This window comes from Bombina bombina, chromosome 7 (assembly GCF_027579735.1).
Source record: "Bombina bombina isolate aBomBom1 chromosome 7, aBomBom1.pri, whole genome shotgun sequence".
NCBI lineage: Eukaryota > Metazoa > Chordata > Amphibia > Anura > Bombinatoridae > Bombina > Bombina bombina.
This window is the reverse complement of record NC_069505.1, coordinates 235026023-235046886: the sequence shown is the minus strand read 5'-3', so window position 1 is coordinate 235046886 and position 20864 is coordinate 235026023. Positions and strand designations below refer to the sequence as shown.

The window sequence follows — 20864 nt, the reverse complement described above, 5'->3', positions numbered from 1 at the left end:
TTCAGCCAATAGGAATGCAAGGGACGCCATCTTGAATCGTGTCCCTTGCATTGAAGATTCAGCGTACGGTGGCGACCGAATGAAGAGGATGCTCCCCGCCAGATGTCTTCAGGATGGACCCGTTCCGCGCCTCCGGGATGAAGATTGAAGAGGCCGCCTGGATGAAGACTTCTCGCCGCTTGGATCAGGACTTTGCCGCTGGGATGAAGATTAAATAGGCCGCCAGGATGAAGACTTCTCGCCGCCTGGATCAGGACTTCAACTCCGGGATGAAGATCGTTCAAGCAGGACTTCAGAAACTGTAAGTGGATCGTCAGGGGGTTAGTGTTAAGTGTGACCAGTGCATGTTTCAGCGATGAGGGAAATATACCGGTGCTGAGGGAGAGGTTGAAAATGTGTGTTAGTATAGGGGTAAGGGTAGCAGAGAGGGAGGGGAGTAGCTGTGAGGGGATAGGGTCAAGGGGACAGGTAGTGAGGTGAGAGCGCAGTATAAGTGCCGAAACTTCTTCCTCAGTAACAGGGGAGAATGAGCTAAGTTTAAGGTTATGTGGGTTGTGGTTGATTGAGAGCATTTGAGGGGGGGAGAGAATGGAATTATGTTGAGAGCTGATTTCATTTGTGATGGAGTCGATTGTGTTATTGAAGTGGCTGGCAAAGTCTTGAGCTGACAGAGAAGTTGTATTAGGAGGTGGGGGAGGGCGGAGGAGAGTATTAAAAGTGGAGAACAGACATTTTGGGTTTGAAGAAAGATTAGAGATAAGAGCAGAGAAGTAGTGTTGCTTATGGAGATTAAGGGCAGAATAGTAGGAGTTCAAGGTGAATTTGTAATGAAGAAAATCAGCTGAACTCCGAGATTTTCTCCAGTGTCGCTCAGCAGTATGGGAACATCTGCGTAGGTATTGTGTCAGAGGAGTATGCCAGGACTGAGGATGAGTGTGTGATTTCCAAGCTATGATAAGATGGACGAGAGTGTCAAGGACCGATATAAGGGTGGAATTATAGTGGCAGATAGATTGTTCAGGTCAGGAAAAGGAGGAGAAAGATGAGAGGAGAGGTTTGAGGGAATTGGCAAGCTGTTGCTGATCTAATGACATAATGCTTCTGTGAAGTTTGGTGTGAGGAGTAGAAGGAGGGAGAGTTGTAGGGAGGGATGATTTGTTACAAGTAAGGAGATGGTGGTCAGAAAGAGGAAAGGGGGAGTTTGTGAAGTTTGAGAGAGTGCATCGATAGCTAAAGATCAGGTCAAGAGAGTGACCATATTTGTGAGTGGGAGAATCAGTCCATTGTGACAGACTGAAAGAGGAAGTGAGTTGCAGAAGTTGTTTTGCAGATGAGGCAGTGGGTATATCAAGAGGGATGTTGAAGTCGCCAAGAATGAGGGCAGGGGTGTCTGAGGAAAGGAAATAAGGTAGCCAGGCAGCCAAGTGATCTAGAAATTGAGTTGAGGAGCCAGGGGGTCGGTATATGACTGCAACACTTACAGAGAGAAGGGAGAATAAGCGAATCATGTGGGTTTCGAATGAGGGAAATGTCAGGGAAGAGATAGGATGTACTATATTTGTTGAAAGGTGCAACGAGAGGAAAGTAAAATACCTACACCACCTCCTTGTCTATTACCAGACATAGGAGTGTGGCTCATGTGGAGCTAACATTAAACTATAAATTAACCTAACATAACTAATCTAATAAAATAAAAAATACTACAATTAAAATATCTAAATTACAAATTTAAAAAACCTAACACTACGAAAGAAATAAAAAAAATCTAAATTACAACAAAAAATACCCAAATTCTACGGAAAATGTAAATAATCTAAGTTTACCAAAAATAATTAACACTAAAATCATGAAAAATCAAAAACACTAAGATAACAAAAAATAAATGAAATTATCAAAAATAAAACCATTACACCTAATCTAATAGCCCTATAAAAATAAAAAAGCCCCCCAAAATAAAAACACCCCCTAGCCTACAATAAAATACCAAGGGCCTTTTGTAGGGCATTGCCCTAAAGAAATTAACTCTTTTACCTGTAAAAAAATACAAAGTCCCCCCCGCCAACAGTAAAACCCACCACCCAACCAACCCCCCAAAATAAAAAACCTAACGCTAAAAAACCCCCCCAAAAAATAAGCTACCCATTGCCCCTAAAGCGGCATTTGTATGGGAATTGCCCTTAAAAGGGCATTTAGCTCTTTGGCATTTCCCTTAAAAGGGCATTCAGCTCTTTTTCTAAGCCCAAAGCCCTAATCTAAAAAAAAAAACACCCCAAAAAATAAAAAAAAAACACCTAACACTAACCCCAGGAGATCTACTCATGGTTCCTGAAGTCCGGACATCCATCTCCATGCAGGTGGCGAGGTCTTCATCCATCCCGGATGAATTTTACTGTTGGGGGGGACTTTGTATTTTTTTGCAGGTAAAAGAGCTAATTTCTTTAGGGCAATGCCTTACAAAAGGCCCTTTTAAGGGCTATTGGTAGTTTATTGTAGGCTAGGGGGTGTTTTTATTTTGGGGTGCTTTTTTATTTTTATAGGGCTATTAGATTAGGTGTAATTGTTTTTATTTTTGATAGTTTAGTTTATTTTTTTATATTCCTAGTGTTTATTATTTTTGGTAAACTTTTTTAATTTTTCGTAGGATTTGTTTTTTTGAAGTGTTAGTTTTTTTTTAAATTTGTAATTTAGATATTTTAATTGGTATTTTTTAAATTTTTTTATTAGATTAGTTATGTTAGGTTAATTTATAGTTTAATGTTATGTTTATATTTATTTCACAGGTAATTTTTTTTATTTATTTAAACAGTTTTATATTGTAATTTTAATTTAAAGTTAGGGGGGTGTTAGGTTTAGGGGTTAATAGTTTAATTTAGTGTTTTGCAATGTGGGGGCCCGGCGGTTTAGGGGGATTAATAGGTTTATTTAGTGGCGGAGTTGTGGGAGGCTGGAGGTTTAGGGGTTAATAACTTTATTTAGTGGCGGCGATGTCGGGGAGCAAAACTCATAACTACTGCTCTGAGATGGGGGTATGGGTCGTGTCGGTATAGATTGTAATACAAGCATTTTAGCCTCACCACACAACCTGTAATACCGGCGCTATGGAAATCCCATGCAAAAAAGTATTTTTTAGTGTGCGATTGACGTTGCGTTACAGGCTAAAATGCTTGAGCTATAGCTATACCAACATGACTCCCAATAGTGCATTACTGCTTTTACGCTGTAATTGCCATTTTTTCAGCATTAAAAGCCACAACGCAAAACTCGCAATCTAGGTGTCAGTTATTTGAAATAGCTGCTTTTGCCTGTTAACCCCCCCCCCCACTTACTGCCAATTTCAATACTGGCCCATTGGCTATAAACAAAGGGGACAAGAGACAGTAGCAGATGTCAACCTCCCAGCCTGTCTCAATGGGTGTTCCAGCTGCATCTTTGAATACAGTGAGCTCTTATCAGTGCATAGCAAAGTAACACATTTAATTTCAATTTTCAGCAGCTTTTGCTTAACATTTATTTCAGACAAAAATGACTTGCATAGAAACCGCTTTTTCTAATGCATTTTGTTGAGTACAATCTCTCTCTCTCTCTCTCTCTCTCTCTCTCTCTCACTCTCACTCTCACTCTCTCATAATATCTATTTTATAACCTGTAAATGCTGCATATCAAACAGCTGGTTTAGGCAATTTGCAGCATTTAGTAAACCTAATTTACAGATTTTGGTTTCTGTACTTATGCACTTCTCCTTTTGTGTCTTTTCTGTCCCTGTTTTTTGTATGTATTGTGATGGTGGTGTTTTTCTTTTAAACGTGCAGAAAGTGGACACATTTTCCAGTGGGGCACTGGCTTGGCATCTCAGGCTAAACGATATTCCCAAGGAAAACCCCTCCCAAGTTTTCTCACGGCTAAGGAACCGTGCCTTGTTCCAGGTATTTCAGTTTGCTTTGTTGATGTCTACTTCAGTTATGTTTATTTTTTCCATTCCCACCATTAAAGACAAGTTCTCACTGTGCACAAATATAGGCAGAGCTTGCGTTTACTAGGGATTAAGTCATGTCGCATTATATCCATATTGACCATATACTGCCGTGTCACAAGCTGAGGATTCATCAGTGCTGAAAATCACTATGTTAACATTATGGTAAAAAGTTGAAATTGCAATATAAAATGTATAATTAAACAGAAGTTTAAGTTTTTATGGAAAATTACGCTACCGGGAGAAAAACTTGGCCAAAATACAGGATGATTCCTAGCATTATTGCTATCACTCAATTTAAACAGAAATAGAGCCTTGGGGGTACATTTATCAAGCAGCAGGTGCTGCTTATTCCTCGCAAGCCTTATGGTTCGCCGGAAGCAGGATTTAAGAAGCAAAGAAGCAGCGGTCTTTAGACCACTGTTACTTAACTACTGCAATCATCCCGATCAGATACGATCGGGTTGATTGATACCCCCTGCTAGCGGCCGATTGACTTCGAATGTGCAGGGGGCGGCATTGCACAAGCATTTCACAAGTAATGCTTGTGCAATGTTAAATGCCGAGAGAGTACGCTGTCAGCATTTAGCAATGCAGGGCGGACATTATTCGCTATAGCGAATCATGACTGCCCGGGGTATGATAAATCTACCCCATTGTTTCTTTTTTAGTTAGCTATCAAAACTATATATTTTGTTTAGTATTAAACCCAAGGTATTGACGTAGGCTCATTTTAGTATATTTCATGTGTCTGTGACTGAGATGTGAGTGCAAAAGGGTTAATAAAACACCTTCTAAATTATTCTAGCTGCAGAAGGTACAAAAATGCCTTTTCTCTTGTAAGATGTATCGAGTCCACGGATTCATCCATACTTATGGGATATTCTCCTTCCCAACAGAAAGTGGCAGAGAGAGCACTCACAGCAGAGCTTTCCATATAGCTCCTCCCTTAGCTCCACCCCCCAGTCATTCTCTCTGCCTGCTTAATGTGGTGACAAAAATGTTAGTTTTTCTCAAGCAAAAGTTTGTTATTTTAAATGGTACCGGTGTGTACTATTTACTCTCTGGCAGAAAAGGGATGAAGATTTCTGCAAGGAGGATGATGATCTTAGCATTTTGTAACTAAGATCCACTGCTGTTCGCACAAGGGCTGAAGAGTACAGGAAAACTTCAGTTGGGGGAACAGTTTGCAGGCTAAACTGCATTAAGGTATGTTCAGTCTATTTTTTTCTAGACAGACTGTGTTATTTCTAGAAACAGGCTGGCAATATCCCCATGAGGGAAAGGTACGCTGTATTTAGTAAAAGAGGAATCCAAGCTTGCATAAAGAGCTCATAGTTACTGGTGACACTAATAGGAAAAAACGTTTTGGTTTAATTACAAATAAAACTTTCTTTGAGGGACTTTAAGGGGTCTTTGTGGCTTGTTTAAGGGTTATTAACCCACATGGCTAGTTTAAGAAACACTCTGTGGTGTTTTTTAGACCCCATAACATCGAGTGAGGTGGGAGGGGCCTAATTTCAGTTGCACAGTTTATTTACCTCAGAAGCATCCAGCTACTTCTCCAGAGATTCCTGCTGTATTTGAGGGCTGTAAATAGTTTTTTTTTCCCACAAATCGTTCCTAAAGGACAGGTAGGCGCCACAGCAGAGCTGTGGCAAGGTGCTGAACGTTATTTTACCAGTTTTGAAGTTTTTTCAATCCGGTTTTTACATTAAGGGGTTAATTGTTTATTTGCATAGTGGTGCAAAGTTACTAAGGCTTTATGATGCTACTGTAAAAATTTCGTTTTGTTTACTGCTTTTTTAAACTGTTTTGCAGAGTTTGTGCAGCTTTTTTTCTCTTAAAGGCACAGTACCGTTTTTGTTTAAAGTGTTATTTTCTTTGATTAAAGTGTTTTCCAAGCTTGTTTGTTTCATTACTAGCCTGTTTATCCTCCCTCAGGATAAAACAAATAAGCTGAGGACCAAACAAAATAATTTTTGTTCCTTTCGGAACTTCAAAGGTCCCGCTTCAGCTTCCCCTGCAGCAAAGCAAGAGGGGAATTCTGTCCAATCCAAGTCAGTCTGGAGACCTAACCAGGCTTGCAACAAAGGTAAACAGGCCAAGAAGCCTGCAGCTGCCTCAAAGACAGCATGAAGGGGTAGCCCCCGATCCGGGACCGAATCTAGTAGGGGGCAGACTTTCTCTCTTCGCTCAGGCTTGGGCAAGAGATGTTCACGATTCCTGGGCTTTAGAAATTGTGTCCCAAGGATATCTTCTGGACTTCAAAGACTCCCCCCCCAAGGGGGAGATTTCACATTTCTCAATTGTCTGCAAACCAGACAAAGAGAGAGGCGTTCTTACGCTGTGTAGAAGACCTACATACCATGGGAGTGATCCGCCCAGTTCCAAGGGCTAGGTTTTTACTCCAACCTGTTTGTGGTTTCCAAAAAAGAGGGAACTTTCAGACCGATCTTGGATCTCAAAATTCTAAACAAATTCCTCAGAGTACCATCTTTCAAGATGGAGACTATTCGGACTATTCTTCCTCTGACCCTTTCGGGTTGGCCACGGCTCCCAGAATTTTCACAAAGGTGCTAGGGTCCCTTTTGGCGGTTCAAAGACCGCGGGGTATAGCAGTGGCGCCTTATCTAGACGACATCTTAATTCAGGTGTCGACTTTCCAGCTAGCCAAGTCTCACACGGACATTGTGTTGGCTTTTCTGAGATCTCACGGATGGAAGGTGAACATAAAAAAGAGTTCTCTCGTCCCTCTCACAATAGTTTCCTTCCTAGGGACTCTGATAGACTCAGAAAATCAAAACTTTTAATCACTTGCCGAGCTCTTCATTCCATTCCTCGGCCATCAGTGGCTCAGTGTATGGAGGTAATCGGACTCATGGTAGCGGCAATGGACATAGTTCCTTATGCCCGCCTACACCTCAGACCACTGCAACTATGCATGCTCAAACAGTGGAATGGGGATTATGCAGATTTATCTCCTCATCTGCATCTGGACCAAGAGACCAGAGATTCTCTTCTCTGGTGGTTGTCTCAGGACCACCTGTCTCAGGGAATGTGTTTCCGCAGGCCAGAGTGGCTCATAGTAACGACAGATGCCAGCCTGCTAGGCTGGGGTGCAGTCTGGAAATCCCTGAAAACACAGGGCTTATGGTCTCGGGAGGAATTTCTCCTCCCGATAAACATTCTAGAACTGAGAGCGATATTCAATGCGCTTCAGGCATGCCCTCAGCTAGCTGCGGCCAAATTCATCAGATTTCAGTCGGACAACATCACGACTGTAGCCTATATCAATCATCAAGGAGGAACACGGAGTTCTCTAGCGATGATGGAGGTAACCAAAATAATCTGATGGGCGGAGGATCACTCTTGCCATCTCTCAGCAATCCATATCCCAGGGGTAGAGAACTGGGAGGTGGATTTCCTAAGTCATCAGACTTTTCATCCGGGGGAGTGGGAGCTCCATCCGGAGGTATTTGCCCAGCTGACTCAGCTATGGGGCACACCAGAATTGGATCTGATGGCGTCCCGACAGAACGCCAAACTTCCTTGTTACAGGTCCAGGTCCCGGGATCCCCAGGCGGTACTGATAGATGCTCTAGCAGTGCCCTGGTCTTTCAATCTGGCTAATGTATTTCCACCGTTTCCTCTCCTCCCACGTCTGGTTGCCAGAATCAAGCAGGAGAGAGCTTCGGTGATTCTGATTGCGCCTGCGTGGCTACGCAGGACTTGGTATGCAGACCTGGTGGACATGTCATCTGTTCCACCGTGGACTCTGCCAATGAGGCAGGACCTTCTAATCCAAGGTCCATTCAAGCATCCAATTCTCACTTCTCTGCGTCTGACTACTTGGAGATTGAACGCCTTATTCCATCAAAGCGTGGTTTCTCTGAGTCGGTCATTGATACCCTGATTCAGGCTAGAAAGCCTGTCACCAGGAAAATCTATCATAAGATTTGGCGCAGATATCTTTGTTGGTGTGAATCCAAGGGTTACTCATGGAGTAAGATTAGGATTCCTAGAATTTTGTCCTTTCTCCAAGAAGGATTGGAGAAGGGATTATCAGTTAGTTCCTTAAAAGGACAAATATCTGCTTTGTCTATTCTTTTACACAAACGTCTGGCAGATGTCCCAGATGTTCAAGCGTTTAGTCAGGCCTTGGTCAGGATCAAGCCTGTATTTAAACCTGTTGCTCCACCATGGAGCCTAAATTTGGTTCTTAATGTTCTTCAAGGGGTTCCGTTTGAACCTATGCATTCCATAGATATTAAGCTTCTATCTTGGAAAGTTTTGTTTTTAGTAGCTATCTCTTCGGCTCGAAGAGTTTCTGAGTTATCTGCTTTACAGTGTTACTCACCTTACCTAGTTTTCCATGCAGATAAGGTGGTTTTGCGTACCAAACCTGGGTTTCTTCCTAAGGTTGTTTCTAATAGGAATATCAGTCAGGAGATTGTTGTTCCTTCTCTGTGTCCTAATCCTTCATCAAAGAAGGAACGTCTGTTGCACAATCTTGATGTGGTTCGTGCTTTAAAGTTCTACTTACAAGCAACTAAAGATTTCCGTCAAACATCTTCATTGTTTGTTGTTTATTCTGGTAAACGGAGAGGTCAAAAGGCTACGGCTACCTCTCTTTCCTTTTGGCTGAAAAGCTTCATCCGTTTGGCTTATGAGACTGCTGGCCAGCAGCCTCCTGAAAGAATTACTGCTCATTCTACTAGAGCAGTGGCTTCCACATGGGCTTTTAAAAATGAGGCTTCTGTTGAACAGATTTGTAAGGTGGCGACTTGGTTTTCGCTTCATACTTTTTCACAATTTTACAAATTTGATACTTTTGCTTCTTCGGAGGCTATTTTTGGGAGAAAGGTTCTACAAGCAATGGTGCCTTCCGTTTAAGGTACCTGTCTTGTCCCTCCCTTCATCCGTGTCCTAAAGAATTGGTATTGGTATCCCATAAGTATGGATGAATCCGTGGACTCGATACATCTTACAAGAGAAAACAGAATTTATGCTTACCTGATAAATTTCTTTCTCTTGTGATGTATCGAGTCCACGGCCCGCCCTGCCTATTTAAGACAGGTAGTATATTTTTATTTAAAGAACTTCAGTCACCACTGCACCCTATAGTTTCTCCTTTTTCTTCCTAGCCTTCGGTCGAATGACTGGGGGGTGGAGCTAAGGGAGGAGCTATATGGACAGCTCTGCTGTGGGTGCTCTCTCTGCCACTTCATGTTGGGAAGGAGAATATCCCATAAGTATGGATGAATCCGTGGACTCGATACATCACAAGAGAAAGATATTTATCAGGTAAGCATAAATTCTGTTTTTATTACCACCCACTATCTGCATCTATAACTTTAAACGCTGCCACCACTTTAAGATTATTATATTGGAAATCTTAAAGGAACATAATACTCATATGCTAAATCACTTGAAACTGATGCAGTATAACTGTAAAAGGCTGACAGGAAAATATCACCTGAGCATCTCTATGTAAAAAAGGAAGATATTTTACCTCGCAACTTCCTCAGCTCACCAGTGCTGTGTAAAAAGTTATACTCAGCTCCTGCCCAGCTGCAGGTAAAAAAATTTAAAAAAAAAAATGAAGAAATGAACAGCAGCCAATCAGCATCAGCAGTGCTGAGGTCATGAACTCTTTTACTGTGATCTCATGAGATTTGACTTAACTCTCATGAGATTTCATAGTAAACATCTTTAATCTGAATAGGGAAATAAGATGAGAGTGCATGAGGCTCAACCCCTTAGCTGTCCTGGGACAGACATACTGATTTGCTGCTTAGAAGTCCTTTACAATGGGATGTGGCTACTGAGGAACTTTTGAGGTAAAATATCTTTCTTTTTTACATAGAGATGTTCAGGTGATATTTTATAGTCAGCTTTTTACAGCTATACTGCATCACTTTCAAGTGTTTCAACACTTGGATATCATGGCCCTTTAAGGAAAAACACAGCACTGTTATTGAAACTTGAATTCAAATGTTAGGACCAAAGCCCAAACTATGAGAAATATTTATATGACATAAATGGTCACGGTGCATTTCAGCTTTGAATGGAAACATTTTTACAATATAGTTCTATTAGGAAAATTGTAAAACATGAGAATAAAGGAGAGAGTTGTAAGACATATCTTAGGTTTTACAAAAATAGCTAGGGAATTCAGCACTATTTTTTAATAATTAGAATTTATAATGTATTCATTCATTAATTTTAAAGTGCACATATACCATAAAAAGTATATTACCACACAATAAGAAGATAAAAAGTCTTCGATCAGCAACCATATACATTTCTAGCCTCATGCAATATTATTTGAATGCTGTTCAACATCTTTAAGAAATATTCAAAAAACAGCTTAATTCTATGCTGTTATTTGTCTTTTAAGTTAGACAGTCCTGTCTTAATAAGTGTTGTTAGGGATTCATGCATCCCTAACAACTCTTATTAAGACAGGACTGTCTAACTTAATGAATATTTACTGTACAAAGTCACTGCACTGCAAGTTAGTTAAGCACCTAGATTACAAGTTTTGCGTTAACAGGGATGCAGTGCTAACGAGCAGTTTAAACTCACCGCTCACTTGCAGACAACGCTGGTATAACGGGTTGTTAGAAACCCGGCGTTAACCGCAAAAAAGTGAGCGAAGAGCAAAATTTAGCTCCACATTTCACCTCAATACCAGCGCTGCTTACGGTAGCGGTGAGTAGGTAAAACGTGCTTGTGCACGATTTCCCCATAGGAATCAATGGGGGAGAGCCGGCTGAAAAAAAAAACTAACAACTGCAAAAAAGCAGCGTTCAGCTCCTAATGCAGCCCCATTGATTCCTATGGGGAAATATACGTTTTATGTCTACACCTAACACCCTAACATGAACCCTGAGTCTAAACACCCCTAATCTTACACTTATTAACCCCTAATCTGCCGCCTCCGACATCGCCGACACCTGCATTATATTATTAACCCCTAATCTGCCGCTCCGGACACCGCCGCCACCTACATTATACTTATGTATCCCTAATCTGCTGCCCCCAACATCGCCGAACCCTACATTATATTTATTAACCCCTAATATGCTGCCCCCAATGTTGCAGCAGCCTAACTACATTTATTAACCCCTAATCTGCCGCCCACAACGTCGCCGCCACTATAATAAACATATTAACCCCTAAACCTAAGTCTAACCCTAACACCCCCTAACTTAAATATAATTTAAATAAATCTAAATAAAATGACTACAATTCACTAAATTATTCCTATTTAAAACTAAATACTTACCTATAAAATAAACCCTAAGATAGCTACAATATAACAAATAGTTACATTGTAGCTATCTTAGGGTTTATTTTTATTTTAAAGGCAAGTTTGTATTTATTTTAACTAGGTACAATAGTTATTAAATAGTTATTAACTATTTAATAACTTCCTAGTTAAAATAAAGACAAATTTACCTGTAAAATAAAACCTAAACTAAGTTACAATTACACCTAACACTACACTATAATTAAATAAATTACCTAAACTAATGTCAGGATTCCATTCCAGCTTTTCTTTTTCACCTAAGCTTACCTGCCTTGCTTTTACCACTCCCCTATTTAAGGCATCACAGCACCTTGCACAGGTGCTTAGTTATTGTTGATTTGCAGCTAGAAGCTATGCCAAAATTCTACCTGACTCCTTACTGAGGATTAAGAAAGGATTACAATTTATACCAAAGAACTAAAGATTTATTTGAAGCCTCTCTTTATGCACTGCAGCTTGCCTGAAGTGCTGCAGCGCTTGTTTGGATTTCCTTATTCATTTACCTGAATGTGATTACCAGCGTCAGCGCAATCTCTCAACTGAAATTCAAAAGCTACACACTGGGACATTTCACTGTTTCAATCTGTATTAGGTATTGAGGTTTACTCGGGACATACTAAACATCTACTTGTTACTTATATAACGGATAACCCACTGTTGATTAACGGAACTTAGCCACGCCCACCAACTATCACCGTGACACTTCCAGGGCTTCAACCGGAGCCACAAGCCGACTCTGATTTAACAACTCACTTGCTCATCACAGCTGTAGCAAGCTATCTCTTGATACACAGACCGCATAGCTCCGGTAACTACTCCCAGCAGCGTCTCTGACGTCACTCCTCAGTAGTTGAAAACTGACACTCGGATTTCATTTTGCTGCATCGCTTAAGCTATAACAAACCTCCTTACTTGTATGTGCTCTGTCTCTAGTAATATTTAAAGGGAACGTAACAAATTCTCTCTGTGCATTTAGTTGCTAGGATAAAAGCAACTAGAAGTAAAATAACAGGTTCTCATACATAATAGAAACCTGCTTATGCAAAGGCTGATACTTTCATCTTACCTTAAGTACTATTCTTTAAAGGACTGTTTCATCCTATAATTTACAGACTTCTCATTTAATTAAATTCACTTTGTCACTCTGAGCTCATCACTTATATAAGCACAGAGACTAAAGTGATACAGTCACTCATTTTTGGATAATTAGATCTGCAGTTGAGATCCATAATTTCCTTTAACAGTGTCAACTGCTGACACTCTACGCAGATACTCACAACTAAATACAATTAATTACAATTTAAAAAAATTATCTAAAGTACGAAAAAAAACAAACACTAAATTACAGAAAATAATAAAATAATTACAAGATTTTTAAACTAATTACACCTACTCTAATCCCCCTAACAAAATAAAAAAGCCCCCCAAAATAAAAAAAAGCCCTACCCTACACTAAATTACAAATAGCCCTTAAAAGGGACTTTTGCGGGACATTGCCCCAAAGTAATCAGCTCTTTTACCTGTAAAAAAAAATTACAAATACCCCCCCAACATTAAAACCCATTACCCACACAACCAACCCTACTCTAAAACCCACCCAATCCCCCCTTAAAAAAACCTAACACTAACCCCCTGAAGATCACCCTACCGTGAGACGTCTTCACCCAACTGGGCAGAAGTGGTCCTCCAGATGAGCAGAAGTCTTCATCCAAGCCGGGCAGAAGAGGTCCTCCAGACGGGCAGAAGTCTTCATCCAGACGGCATCTTCTATCTTCATCCATCCGGCACAGAGCGGGTCCATCTTCAAGACATCCGACGCGGAGCATCCTCTTCTTTCTTCGTCCGACGACTGAATGAAGGTTCCTTTAAATGACATCATCCAAGATGGCGTCCCTTCCCTTGATTGGAACAGCCAATAGAATGCCAGCTCAATCCTATTGGCTGATTGGATCAGCCAATAGGATTTTTCCTACCTTAATTCCGATTGGCTGATAGAATCCTATCAGCCAATCGGAATTCAAGGGACGCCATCTTGGATGATGTCATTTAAAGGAACCGTCATTCGGCGTCTAGTCGTCGGTCTGGATGGATGCTCCGCGTCGGCTGGCTTCAAGATGGACCCGCTCCGCTCCGGATGGATGAAGAAAGATGCCGCCTGGATGAAGACTTCTGCCCGTCTGGAGGTCCTCTTCTGCCCGGATCGGATGAAGACTTCTGCCCCTCTGGAGAACCACTTGTGCCTGGCTGGGTGAAGACGACTCATGGTAGGGTGATTTTCAAGGGGTTAGTGTTAGGTTTTATTAAGGGGGGATTGGGTGGGTTTTAGAGTAGGGTTGGGTGTGTTGGTGGTGGGTTTTAATGTTAGGGGGTATTGTCTTTTTTTTATACAGGTAATAGAGCTGATTACTTTGGGGCAATGCCCCGCAAAAAGCCCTTTTAAGGGCTATTTGTAATTTAGTATAGGGTAGGGATTTTTTTATTTTGGAGGGCTTTTTTTATTTTATTAGGGGGATTAGATTAGTTGTAATAGTAGTTTAAAAATTCTTGTAATTATTTTATTTTTTTCTGTAATTTAGTGTTTTTTTTCCGTACTTTAGTTTATTTTATTTAATTGTAGTTAATTGTAGGTAATTTAGTAAATTAATTTAATGATAGTGTAGTGTTGGGTGTAATTGTAATTTAGGTTAGGATTTATTTTGCAGGTACTTTTGTATTTATTTTAGCTAGGTAGTTATTAAATAGTTAATAACTATTTAATAACTATTGTACCTAGTTAAAATAAATACAAAGTTGCCTGTAAAATAAAATAAAAACCTAAGCTAGCTAGAATGTAACTATTAGTTATATTGTAGCTAGCTTAGGGTTTATTTTACAGGTAAGTATTTAGTTTTAAATAGGAATAATTTATTTAATTGTAGTAATTTTATTTAGTTTTATTTAAATTATATTTAAGTTAGGGGGGAGTTAGGGTTAGACTTAGGTTTAGGGGTTAATAAATTTAATATAGTAGCAGCAACGCTGGGGGCGGCAGATTAAGGGTTAATAAATGTAGGTAGGTGTCGGTGATGTTAGGGACGGCAGATTAGGGGTTAATACAATTTAACTCGTGTTTGCGAGGCGGGAGTGCGGGGTTAATATATTAAAGTGACGGCGATGTCTGGTCGGCAGATTAGGGGTTAAAAAATTTATTTAAGTGTTTGCGATGTGGGGGGCTCGGTTTAGGGGCTAATAGGTAGTTTATGGGTGTTAGTGTACTTTTTAGCACTTTAGTTAAGAGTTTTATGTTACGGCGTTAGCCCATAAAACTCTTAACTACTGACTTTTAAATGCGGTAGGAGTCTTGACAGGAGAGGGTTTACCGCTCACTTTCTGCAAGACTCGTAATACCGGCATTATGCAAGACCCATTGAAAAGATAGGATAACAATTGACGTAAGGGGATTTGCGGTAAGCTCGAGTTGTGGAATAAAAGTGAGCGGTACACCTGTACCTGCCAGACTCGTAATACCAGCGGGCGTTAAAAAGCAGCGTTGGGACCTCTCAACGCTGCTTTTTAAGGCTAACGCAAGACTCGTAATCTAGGTGTTTGTTATTTCAAGCTAGAAATGCTGAGAGTTTCCTGTCTTGTACACACTGACTTTTGCTGTACAAGTCTGGAAAGACCTGTAGGATGTGACAGACAAGTGAGATGAAGGATGACATCAAACAGTGACCCATTTTATATTAAAATTATGATATTTAAAGAGACAATACAATATTTAAATAAAAATAATTTTACAGTGATTTTTTTTTGCTTTCCAGGTTTGGAAAATGTACATGGGAAGAAAGTAACTGCTGGATCATTTCATTCAGTGGCTTTAATGGGTAAGCATAAGCGCTGATGCTGAAAGCATAAGGGAAAGATTAATGTAACAACGACACGCTCTGTATGATGACTTAGGTAAGGTCCAGCTCAGGAGCCACAAGATGGGCAGCTTCCAACAGAAAACATATGGGCGACTCCGTGCAGCTAATGCTCTTCATTGGTTCAGAGCTTGTGTTCTGCTCGGAAGCTGCAAAGCTAAACACATAGGGGTAGATTTATCAAATGTCGGGCGGACATGATCCGTTGTAGCGTTGTTGGCATTTATAATTGCACAAGCATTTCTGGTGAAATACTTGTACAATGCTGCCCTCTGCACCTTTGCGGTCAATCGGCCGCTAGCAGGGGGTGTCAGTCATCCCGATTGTATCCGTTTGGGATGATTGCAGCCCGCCACCTCAGAGGTGGCGTACGAGTTAAGGAGCAGCGGTCTTAAGACTGCTGCTTCTTAAAGGGACAGTCAACACCAGAATTGTTGTGGTTTAAAAAAAGATAGATAATCCCTTTTATTACCCATTCCCCAGTTTTGCATAACCAACACAGTTATAATTATACACGTTTTACCTCTGTAATTACCTTGTATATATGCTTCTGCTAACTGCCCCCTTTCTTCAGTTCTTTTGACAGACTTGCATTTTAGCCATTCAGTGCTCACTCCTCGGTAAATTCATGTGCGTGAGCTCAATGTTATCTATATGAAACACATGAAAGTGGTTAAAAACTGTCAAAATGCTTTCAGATTAGAGGTGGCCTTCCGAAGTCTAATAAATTCGTATATTAACCTCCTAGGTTTAGCTTTCAACTAAGAATACCAAAAGAACAAAGCAAAATTGCTGATAAAAGTGAATTGGAAAGTTTTTTAACATGCCCTATCTGAATCATGAAAGTTTTTTTTTGGACTTGACTGTCCCTTTAACTTATGTTTCCGGCAAGCCTAAAGGCTCGCACGGAAACAGCAGCATACGCTGTATGATAAATCTACCCCATAGGCTTTATATTATTGTCAATATTTAATCCATCGTTAATCTAAAAAAAATAACACAGTACAGCAGACCACAAAGTCGTTGGATTTTTATTATGTGTTCACCAAACGACGGCTGCTAAAATCTTTATTTGGCTCCCTGATAGTTTGCGCACAGTTTACGTTGAGCCCATTAACGCCCTTTGGGTTGTATATTTTGAATAAAAATATCAATTAATATATTTTCTTTTAAAATGTTATTCTAATGCAAAAATACATTCTTTGTTTTGTTAGAGGCTGTGTTTTTTTCCATTATTTAGTCAAAGTTCCTTTCATGATTCTGATAATGCAGCAATTTTAAGCAACTTTCTAATCTACTCCTATTCATTTTTCTTCTTTCTCTTGGTATCTTTATTTGAATGTAAGCTTAGGAGCCGGTCCATTTTTGGATCAACACCTGGGTAGCGCTTGCTGATTGGTGGCTACATTTAGACACCAAACAGAAAGTGCTACCCAGGTGCTGGACCAAAAATGGGCCGGCTCCTAAGCTTATATTCTTGCTTTTTCAAATATAGATACCAAGAGAATGAAGAAAATTGATAAAAGGAGTAAATTAGAAAGTTGCTTAAAATTGCTGCTCTCGGAATCTTGGAAGTTTAATTTTGAATTGAGTGTCCCTTTAAGTCTCGCTTCCAAGCAGGACATAATCAGGAGCAGCAGTCGCATGACTCCAATTCTTGCCTGCTGACTGCATCTTCATGATTACATGATATGTCTTTTGTTTGCTCAGTTCTGCTTCATTTATATATACACATAATATATGCAATCTGTACAGAAACCGGCGCCAGCATTTTTGTTTTGAAATACAATTCTTGCGGAATAAGAGGGTTCTTTCTTTTGTAAGATTTGCTTAGTCTGAAAGGAAATAAATATCTGAAAATGCTTACAATAATTTATAAAAAAATAGAGCGCTAATGCATTTCTCTTCTTTGTATAAAAATGGAACAGAACATCTAAAGTCTAAGCAACGCTTCAGTCATTTGTCCATTTGGGTTTTCTTTTTACTTATATCTAATTTGTTATGAGTTAACCCTACGAGCCTCCTAAGTATTACTAAAGGGACCGTAAAGTCACAATGAAATTGTCATGATGAATTCAATTTAAAAAAATCTTTCCAATTTACTTTTTTATGCCTTGTTAAAAAGCATAGGTAGGCTTTAGAGCAGCAATGCACTACTGGGAGCTAGCTGCTGATTGGTGGCCACCCATAAATGCCTGTTGTCATTGGCTCACCCAGTGTGTTGCACTAGCTCCCAGTGTTGCATTGCTGCTCCTTCAACAAAGAATACAAAAAAAAATGAATGTCAAAAGATATATAATATGTGTGGGTGCACTTAAAGGGACACTAAACCAAATGTTTTTCTTTCGTGATTCGGATAGAGCATGTCATTTTAATCAACTTTCTAATTTACTCCTATTATTTGTTCTCTTGGTTTCTTTATTTGAAAAAGCAGGAAAGAAAGCTTTGGAGCTGGCCCATTTTTGGTTCATCACCCTGTATAGCGCTTGCTGATTGGTGGTTACATTTAGCTATCCAATCAGCAAGCACTACCTGGGTGCTGAACCTAAAATGGGCTGGCTCCAAAGCTTTCTTTCCTGCTTTTTCAAATAAAGATACCTAGAGAAGGAAGAAAAATTGATAATAGGAATAAATTAGAAAGTTGCTAAAAATGACATGCTCTGTCTGAATCATAAAAGAAAACATTGGGTTTAGCAATGAAAGAGGGTTGAAAATGATTTTATACACTATTAAAGTCGTTAATCTTGCAGGGATAAAACACACAGCAGTGCTTACAAGTCATTTTTATACTATTATGGCCATTTATAGATGCAAATACTGAGCATAGAGGAGATTCCTGGCATCAACAAGGGTAACTAGAAGGGATATCAGTTTGCTAAGAACAAAGCTTGAAGGGACTGTTATAAGTGAGGTTACACCACATGTAGGAGGTGTATAAAAGGCCGGCGCAACACAAAGAAATATAACCATGCAAATTATGTAGCGGTGGGAGAAGAAGTTATAGAAGCGACCGTTCCAAACAAAGGTCAGAGGTCAAACAACACGGGGACGGAGAGGATATCACAAAAGAATGTATCAGTTTCTGGACAAAACGACAGTCCGTTATGGTTTTTTTTAAATTAATTTATTGTTGTTTCGCCTTTAATGAGACAGTAAAATGAAAATTAAACTGTCATGGTTCAGATTAAACCTGCAATATTAAACAACTATTTACTTCATTTTGTTTGTATTCTTTGTTGAAGGAGCAGCAATAGACCACTGGGAGCTATCTCAACACACTGGGTGAGCCAATGACAACAGGCATTTATGGGCGGCCACCAATCAGCAGCTAGCTCCCAGTAGTGCATTGCTGCTCTAAAGCCTACCTATGTTTTTCAACAAGGCATAAAAAAGTAAATTGGAAAGATTTTTTTAAATTGAATTCATCATGACAATTTTATTGTGACTTTACGGTCCCTTTAGTAATAATTAGGACGCTCGTAGGGTTAACTCATAACTAATTAGATATAAGCAAAAAGAAAACCCAAATGGACAAATGACTGAAGCGTTGCTTAGACTTTAGATGTTCTGTTCCATTTTTATACAAAGACGAGAAATGCATTAGCACTCTATTTTTTTATAAATTATTGTAAGCATTTTCAGTTATTTATTTCCTTTCAGACTAAGCAAATCTTACAAAAGAAAGAACCCTCTTATTCCGCAAGAATTGTATTTAAAAACAAAAATGCTGGTGCCGGTTTCCCCCGAATCATGAAAAAAGAAAAAAAATAGGTTTAGTTTCCCTTTAACTCTACATTTCACATTGGAGTTTTTATGTTTTTCGATGCAATTTTTTTGACTGTCAAGTAAATGGAATCTATTCTTGTAAAAAACATTCTTTCTCTTGAAGCCACTTATATCACTGACATATATTAAACAAAACAAACCCGGTACAAGTATATGGAAACTCCACTGTCATCTTCCCCAAATGTAAAAATCTAATCTGGGATATCTAATCGTGTAGGTATTGGAAACTTTAGCCACATACATAAATCAGATTGACTGAGAGATTCAAGTAGTAGACTGATATTAGGATGTACAGGAGTTTAAATAATAAGCAGACTACCCTTAGTAAACACGCAATAAATACTTATATGACAGGCTGATGCTATTTATTATTTGTTTTGCTGTTCAGTAATGAATTTTATATTCTTATTTGTTTAGATTCCGGGGAATTATATGTCTGGGGTAACAACAAATACAGACAACTGTTGCAAAACAACTTATACATTATTGAACCACACAAAATAACAAATCACTTTTTTTCTGGAGAGAGGATTGAAAACATTTGGAGTGGATGGACACATCTTGTAGCACAAAGTGGTAGGTTGTGGTCTTTTTTTCAGAATGTCTGTTATCTCTTGATTATGTAGCCTTGTATGCTTTTCTTTAAATATTTTATGCTTACATCTTTATAATGATGTGTATGTGCAGAGTGTGTGTGTATTGTGCGTGTAATGTGTGTATGTGTAGTGTGTGTATGTACAATTTGTAGAGTGTGTATGTGCAGTGTGTGTATGTGAAGTGTGTGTATATGCAGTGTTTTTGTGTAGTGTGTGTGTTTCTGTGTGTATATGCAGTGTAGATGTAGAGTGTGTAGTGTGTGTGTGTTTCTGTATGTGTAGTGTGTATGTGTAGTGTGTGTTTGTGTGTGTGTTTCTGTATGTGTATGTGCAGTGTGTGTGTAGGGTGTTTGTGTGTGTGTATGTGCAGTGTGTGTGTAGAGTGTGTGTTTATGTGTGTAGAGTGTGTGTTTGTATGTGCAGTGTGTGTGTGTATGTGCAGTGTGTTGTAGAGTGTGTAATGTGTGTATGTGCAGTGTGTGTGTAGAGTGTGTAGTGTGTTTATGTGTGTGTATGTGCAGTGTGTGTAGTGTGTGTGTGTAGTGTTGTAGAGTGTGTGTATGCAATGTGTATGTAGAGTGTGGAGTGTGTGTGTGTGTTTGTGTGTGTGTTTCTGTATGTATGTACAGTGTGTGTGTAGAGTGTGTGTTTCTGTGTGTATGTACAGTGTGTGTGTAGAGTGTGTGTTTCTGTGTGTAGAGTGTGTGAGTGTGTATAGTGTGTGTGTAGTGTGTATGTGTATGTGTAGTCTGTGTGTAGAGAGTGTGTTTGTGCATGCAGTGTGTGTGTGTGCAGTGTGTGTGTAGAGTATGTCGTGTGTGTATGTGTAGTGTGTGTGTGTGCAGAGTGTGTGTTTCTGTGTGTAGAGTGTGTGTATGTGTTAAGTGTGTGTGTAGTGTGTGTATGTGTAGTGTGTGTGTTTGTATGTCCAGTGTGTGTGTAGTGTGTATATGTAGAGTGTGTAGTGTGTATGTGCAGTGTGTGTATGTATGTGCAGTGTGTATGTGCAGTGTGTGTGTGTAGAGTGTGTATGTGTACTGTTACGGTACCAACAGTGTACCAAGGGTTAATACCAGGGAACAACGTCCTGCATAGGGAATCAGCAATTCACAAACCAGCCAGTTTTCAGGTTTCAACAGAATATCTCCTTTATTTGAAGGCAGCACACAGATTTATACACCCTCGCTTCAGGTTACAAAGGGCATTGGTTTAACAGTAAAGCAGACATATGAACAATGCATCAAACCTCTAACAACTGTCTATTCACAGGTAAAACAGATTAACATATTAAG

The 20864-nt window shown here is 39.6% G+C and overlaps 1 protein-coding gene across 2 annotated transcripts in view; it reads left to right on the top strand.

Annotated features, from left to right (window-relative positions):
• Positions 1–20864, top strand: part of SERGEF (secretion regulating guanine nucleotide exchange factor) — a 547945-nt gene that overhangs the window by 69115 nt on the left and 457966 nt on the right. For both annotated transcript variants that reach the window (XM_053720659.1, XM_053720660.1), the window contains exons 6-8: positions 3810–3923; positions 15089–15151; positions 19394–19552. In XM_053720659.1, the coding sequence (XP_053576634.1) occupies positions 3810–3923; positions 15089–15151; positions 19394–19552 (336 nt within the window). The remainder of the gene's footprint in view (positions 1–3809; positions 3924–15088; positions 15152–19393; positions 19553–20864) is intronic.